Here is a 7,180-nt window from a genome sequence, read left to right as displayed (position 1 = left end):
AGCAGGAACACGTGCCCCTCCTTCCCCCAACACCAGTCAGCGACCAGGGGGTGCCTCACAAGTGATCTGACTGTCATCGTAAAAGCAGCCATGCTACTGACAGCCCTGCTCTCTGGGCAGCACTTGTAGGGGGGGGCACTGGTGCTCCTGCCTGCCCGCTGGCTAAACGGGGAGTGCAGCCTGACCCGGGGTGGGGGGGTGCACCTCCTACACGTTGCCCCTGTGCCAAGTGGTGTGAATTCCCTGCAGCAAGGATCCTCTTAGTGTCTGGCATATCCAGACAGTGATAGAGACCTGGAAATGTGTTGTCCTCCCTTGAGCCAGCAGCCGCTGAGCCCCGGAGCACGTGTGGGGGCAGCAGGGCACAGCAGAGGGGTTCAACAGCTTGTGCTAAAGTCCTTACTGTGCATCGGGGGATTGGGGCACGCCTGACCATGTGCCAGTAGCACCAAGTGTCCGTGTTCCTTCCACAGTCATCTGCCACGTGGTGGGGATCACCTACCAGCATGTTGATCGGTGGTTGCTGGCGGAGATGCTGGGAGACCTCTCAGGTAAGTTCCCCAAAGGGAAGCCAGACCCCTCTCAGAAATGAGCCCCTCGCCCTACATCCAAAGTGAATCAAGGGAGTCTGTGAGCTGTACTGCTACTGGTGTGACTCCAGGCTGTTTGGGTTGGGTTTTGGGAATGCTGTCCCAGCTACAGGGGTCCTGGGGCCCTTATTCCATGCGCTGCTGAACTTAGTCACCCTACTTGCTCTCCACTGGCAGTCTCAGGGCAGACTGGGTGCTTTATCACTTCCCTTGAAGATCTACTCTGTCCTGGCACCCCCTGCTTAAACACACATGCCTTCACACCTCGCCTTCCCTGTGCCAAACTACTGTTGGCTCATTCCCTTGGCTTCTCCACAGACAGCCAGCTCAAGGTCTGGATGAGCAAATATGGCTGGACAGAAACTGAGCCTGGCAAGGTCTTCATCTGCAACCAGGAGGAGAGCGTCAAGCCCAAGAACATTGTAGAGAAAATAGACTTTGACAGTAAGTGCCGAGGCCCCACTGGTACTGAGGATGGGGACGGGGGTGGGGGTGTGGATCTGGCTGGAGCGAGTTGTCCACAGAGGTCGAGGTCCTGCCGTGGCCCATGGGCATCTTCCTTGGGCTGAATTCTTGTGGACTGGAGCACATCTTTGAGAAGATCATCAAGGAGCACATTTGTGATGGGCCGGCATCAGAAATGATGCTCAGGGGCAATCAGCATGGATTTATTAGGGGGAGATCATGTCAGACCAACCTGATTGCCTTTTATGATCAGGTCACAAAGGCCATGGACGCAGGTGTCGCGGTGGATGTAGTCTTTCTGGACTTCAGCAAGGCCTTTGACACCGTCTCTCACCCCATCCTAATTAATAAACTAGGCGACTGTGGCATAGATGCCTACACGGTCAGATGGATTGCAGATTGGCTGAAGGGTCGCACTCAGAGGGTGGTGGTGGATGGATCATACTCGACTTGGGGGGAGGTGGGTAGTGGAGTCCCCCAGGGCTCGGTCCTGGGCCCTGCGCTGTTCAATTTCTTCATCAGCGATCTTGATGTTGGGGTGGAAAGCAACCTGTTTAAATTCGCTGATGACACCAAAATTTGGGGGGAGGTGAGCACGCTAGCAGGGAGAGAGAGATTGCAGAAGGATCTGGATAGGTTACAGGGGTGGGCAAACAGGAACAGGATGCGTTTCAATACGGACAAGTGCAGGGTGCTGCACTTGGGTAGTAGGAACCAGCAGCACACTTATACGATGGGGAACTCCCTACTTGAGAGCACGGAGGCGGAAAGGGATCTTGGTGTCATTATTGACTCCAAGATGAACATGGGCCGACAATGCGAGGTCATGGTTGGAACGGGTAACCGGACCTTGTCGTGCATCCACAGGTGCATCTCGAGTAGAGCCAGGGAGGTGATCCTCCCCCTCTATGCGACGCTGGTCAGGCCGCAGCTGGAGTATTGTGTCCAGTTCTGTGCGCCCCATTTCAGGAGGGATGTGGACAACATGGAGAGGGTCCAGAGGAGGGCCACCCGCATGATCCGGGGACAACAGGGCAGACCCTACAGTGAGAGACTGCGGGACTTGAACCTATTCAGCCTCCACAAGAGAAGGCTGAGGGGGGACCTGGTGACCGTCTATAAACTCACTAGGGGGAACCAGAAGGGTTTGGGGGAGACGCTGTTTCCCCTAGCCCCCGCTGGCATAACAAGGAGACCCTGGGGGTCTTTAAGAAGAGGCTGGATACCTACCTGGCTGGACTCATTTGAGTCCCGTTTTTGTTTTTAGGGTTTTTTGTTGTTCTCCCGCCCTGGCGGGGGGTCGGGCTAGAAGATCTATTAGGTCCCTTCCGACCCTAAAACTATGAAACATGGAGTCACTGTTCTGGAGTTTAATTTGTTTGTCCTCCCTTCTTTCAGGTGTCTCCAGCATCATGGCGTCTTCCTTGTGATGCCCCTGTTGCCCACTACCATCTGCGCTGCTTGTGAGAACCTGCTCTGGGTCTATTTTTTATTTAATTCCTTTTTAAATTTAATCCAGCCCTGGCCAATAAATGTTTGGAGAGATCTTTTCTTGTTTTCTCTCAGGGGTGGGAGGATGGGGGAGCCCCAGCTCTGGGTAAGGCTCCTGGGGGGTGGGAGTGCTGTTGGGCTGGAACTGGCATGTTGCCCAAGACAGACTCTCTCCTCTGGACAGTTGCTGGCTGGATTGAGGGTCCACCCTCCCACCCCCAGCCACGAATTGGAGGAATAATGACCTCCTTGCGCAGAGCACGACCACTTTGCCCAGCTAGGCAAAGAACCCGGGACTCCTGGGGTGAGGTAACCAGCCCCACACTAATAAGCCTAAGTAGGACTCCTGGCAGCTGGTCCTGCTGTCATTACTCTTCTGACCGCCAGGTGGTGGTAGGTGGCCAATAAATAAGAACCAGCCTGTTGCTGACCTGATCATGCTTCCCCTTGTGGGGAGGGCCTGAGCCCCCCCAGCCGGCCTGTGGTCATGGTGCTGCTCTGGGGGTCGCCCCCTGAGGCCTTTTTGGGGCAGCAGCTGCCCAGTATGAGGACCCTGGAGGGAGTCTCTGCCTGAGAATTGCTATTCAAAGGCCTTAAGGGAAAGCAGGGCTTCTGGGTTCCATGGCTGAGTTGGGAATGGGCACCCTGGGATTCACAGCACCACTCCTGCATGGACCTGGATCTTGCTGCTGGCCAGGAATTGTGTACCAGGCATGGATATTTGTGGGGGATCTCTCATCAGACCAACTTTGTGGGGTGGTTAGATGATCCTTTGCAGGCAGGGTATTCTTCCTCAAGGCCCCACAAGAGCAGCTCTGTGCCCTGTGCTGGGGAGAGGGGAAGAGGCCTACACTGTTGCTCTTTGCCTGGGAGCTGCCACATCTTTTTGCTTTGTGGCATCGGGTTCTCTCTGCTGAGCTGCAGCTGCCATGTGTGTCTCTGGCTCTTCCAGTGCCCTCAGCAGGCTGTGGCAGAGCTGGCCTCTATCCCACAGGCCCTTGAGCTACCTGGGAGACCCTGAGGGTCTCTATGTGGTTCTGCATGGTAGAAAACTGGGGGAAAGCCCTGTGGTGCTGAGCTGCCTGCTGCTTGCCTCCCTATTTTGGGGATGTTTGCTCCAGGTTGGGGCTTCTGAACTCAGAGCAGTGTGCGGCCCCTCAACCCCGTCCCCTCCACCCCAACTCCTTACTGAGCTGCTGTCATTCAGACCAGCACTTAGGGCAGACCTTGCTGTTCCATTTTACCACCTCTGGTGCAGGTGGGGTGGGGATTAGAAGTGCCTCACACCCTTTTGTTGCATCCTGGGAGCCCCCTCATTATAAACAGTGGCTTCCAGCCAGTGGCTAAATATATACATCGCAGGAATGTTCAGCATCTCGCGGGCAGGAAGCGGGAGAGCATAACCCCTGCTCCTTTGTGGAGCAGAGAGAAAAACAAATGCTGGGAGGGCGGGTGGCGGGAGAGAAGAAAAATGCTGATACGATTTCAGAGTGGAGCGAGGGAAAGTAGCCGAATGGACTAGGCTGGGTTGTTGCCAGTTCCCAGATCCATCGGGGATTTTGCATCTAGAAAGGACTTTATATGGCAGCTTCTTGGGCTATGGCTCACCGGGTCTCCCCAGCCAGTACCTATGTCTACAGCCTGACCCTTGTGTGGGGGTTAACCAGGCAGTGGGAAAACCAGTCCAGCTGCTCCAGGCAGTGAGGTGAGGGCAGGACTTGGGTTGGGCTCCTTTGATACTGGAAGTCCAAGCCCTGAAAAGACTTTCTGGGGTAGCAGCACAGGTACTAGGACATGCTGGTTAGCAGTTCAGAGCAGGAACTGGAGGCTGCACCTGTGTGCACATGACCACATTCTCCCTCCAGCCGGGTAAAGATCACAAAGGTTTATGTTCAAATTTGAGTCCGGAATAGCTGGGGGGTCCTTGGAGGGTTGATCCCATTGCTAACAGCAGTGTAAAACCCCTGCCTCTTAGTAGGGTGTTCCCTTTTAAGCAGTGGATAGGTTGCTTTCCTCCTCCTCCTCGGTGGCCAGTTCATCCAGGGGCTTTTAGTTTCATCCAGTGAGCCCCACAGGGGTGTAGAGGTCCCTGTGCCTTTTCCGGAGAACCATGGAAAACAAGGTCTCATTAGAGTCTGGTTTGGGCCTAATTAAGCCCCTGAGCGTGGCTGTGCTGGGAGCACAGGAATGTAGAGGCCGGTGCCGAGCTATAGAAAGTGACAAATGCAGCAAAGCGTGACAAGGAGGCGGCTGCGGAGCAGGGAGCTCCCCCTCCGGCTGTGTTGTACGGTAGCTGCTAGCTGAAGGGTCCAGGGATGCTGCCCCTGCCCCTTCTGCACTGGCTCACACTTGCTCAGCTAGCTCCGGCTCACAGGGAACAGTGCATGCTTTTTTTTCTTCCTGCTCCCAGAAGAAAGGAACAAGGCAGGAGAGAGCGAGGGTGGGGAGGGAAGGGTAGGAAGGAAACGGGGGAGAAGCAAAGACAAAAAAAAGATTAATGAGAAGAGAGCAGAGCATGTGAGGAGGGAAGATAAGTGTCGTTCCATTTGGGCACCTTTCCCGACTCCTTAGCATGGCCCAGGCCAGCTGCAGCTGTGGCCTCCACTTCTGGAACCCTCTCTGGCTCGGACCTGGGTCCAGGGAAGCCTCTGGGGGGTGGTTTGCTTGTTTTGCGAGAGGCCGCTCCCGAGGGGCAGAAATTTCCCGTTGTGTATTGTTCCCTGTGCTGCTGGCCATGGTCCAGCTGGAACGAAAAACCCAGTTGTCCCGTTGCAACCAGCCCAGATGTGGCACCCTGTCACAGACTGGTTCGTTCTCTGCAAGCTGGGAGCGTGAAGGATGCAAGCACGAGGCACTTACTGCGGTGTGTGACAGAGTGGGAGCCGGTAGATGCCAAAGTGCCCCTTTGTGGTATAAACTTGAGGTCATAAAATCATTCCAGGAGGAGCCCCCAGGTGCCTACTTTGTCCTTTCTTTTCTAAGTCCGGGTGGACTCATGCTACCGGCTGGGCTGCTTCCTGGCTTGCTATGCTGCTGCTTGCACACCCGTGTATGCAGCTTGCTGTCCAAGTGACAGGTAACCCTGGGCTGGCTGTGACCACAGGAAAGGATGACTGTCTCCTTGTGATCCTGACACTTGGTCATGGAGCCCAGTTGCGGGGGGAAAAAAAACCCACTTCCTTTTTTGGTGCAAACCATGGTTCTGCTTTAGGGAACTTGCGGTTGGCCCAAGGTTTCTCCTGTAACGATGACTCCCCTGGTCCAAGGGCCAGGAACTAGGCATGAGCCACTCGTGGGCAGGGCCCTTTCTATTTATAAGGCCCAGGGACACTTCCTCCCTTTGTTTCCTTGCTGGAGGGCAGGGATCCATCAAAGCAGCCTGTGGAATTTTAATGACAATTTTCCATTTGGTCATGTCTTCATTTAATTATTTATTTTAATTTCTCCGCCCTCCTCATGGGAGACCGCAAGAGCCGATTGTGACTCTCCCAAGCTCCTCATGGGCCCTGCTTTGACCCTGCAGGGTGGCGTCGTCCTCGTGACGTGGGGCTCGTCGCAACAACAGCGAGCGGGGCTTTGCCTTGCGAGACTGGAGGCAGGGGCCTGGGCATCGCTCACCGCCAACTGGTCCAGAGCTCATCTGGAGGGGGATGAATGCACCACGGTCTCGGCTGGGTTTCGTCTGTGCTCAGCGTGGCCCCCTGCATTCCTCCAGCCCTTGTCTGCCCTGGGGGAGCAGGGTGCAGCTGTCTGCTGCCACCCCATACTGGGGCTCAAGCCGGAGGCTGGCACTGCCCCAGGGAAGCTCACCACCATAGGCTGCCTTTGCACAGGAGCTCAAAGCTGTGTCCTCCCTGGCCCCCAATGAGGGAAGGTGGCTAGCTCCGCTCACACCCTGAATATGCATGATAACCCTGCCCCCTTTTGAATATTTAATCACCTAGCATCCATTCCCTTTGGCATGGCTGCTGGAGGGGCCTGACTGCAAGCTCACAAAGCAGGGCCAGGCTCTGCCTACGTCATAAATATTCATGAGGTCTGGGCCCTGCCCACCTCATGAATATTCATAGTATGCTTCCTCTTTACTTTCTAGACTAGCCGAATTCCACCCTTGCTAAGAGGACTCGGGGTTGGGGGGGGATCATTAGTAATGCATTAATTTTTAGAATTAATTATACTATTAGTAATTAACAGTATTATTAATCATTATTGCTTATAGTATTAATTATCAATATAATAGTATTAATTATATATAATATAACATATGTGTGTATATATATTATACATGTGGAGATATATGCATATGTAAATATAATTATGTTATATATCTTGTATATCAACTATAATATATGACAATTATATGTTCAATATATCATATTAAATCATATATCATATAATCATCCACTATAACATATATTGCTGATGATACCAAGATGTGGGCACAATAGAAGGGAGCAACAGGCTACAGTCGGACCTTGACAGGTTACCAGGATGGGCGGAGGAGAACAGGATGGGGTTCAACACAGACAAGTGCAAGGTGATGCACCTGGGGAGGAACAACCGGCACCATACCTACAGGCTGGGGAACTCCCCTCTTGTCAGCACGGAGGTGGAAAAGGATCTTGCAGTCATTA

General features: G+C 53.9%; 1 protein-coding gene across 1 annotated transcript in view; it reads left to right on the top strand.

Annotated features, from left to right (window-relative positions):
• The window catches only part of EIF3K (eukaryotic translation initiation factor 3 subunit K), a 4,214-nt gene extending 1,613 nt beyond the window's left edge, over positions 1 to 2,601 (top strand). The window contains exons 4-6 of the mRNA XM_014523562.2: positions 474 to 551; positions 909 to 1,034; positions 2,454 to 2,601. Coding sequence (XP_014379048.1) covers positions 474 to 551; positions 909 to 1,034; positions 2,454 to 2,485 — 236 coding nt within the window. The 3' untranslated portion in view covers positions 2,486 to 2,601. The remainder of the gene's footprint in view (positions 1 to 473; positions 552 to 908; positions 1,035 to 2,453) is intronic.
• Positions 2,602 to 7,180: the final 4,579 nt, after the last annotated feature.

The sequence above is a fragment of the Alligator sinensis genome, unplaced genomic scaffold (assembly GCF_000455745.1).
Source record: "Alligator sinensis unplaced genomic scaffold, ASM45574v1 scaffold1667_1, whole genome shotgun sequence".
Lineage (NCBI taxonomy): Eukaryota > Metazoa > Chordata > Crocodylia > Alligatoridae > Alligator > Alligator sinensis.
This window is presented reverse-complemented; position numbering and strand designations above follow the sequence as displayed.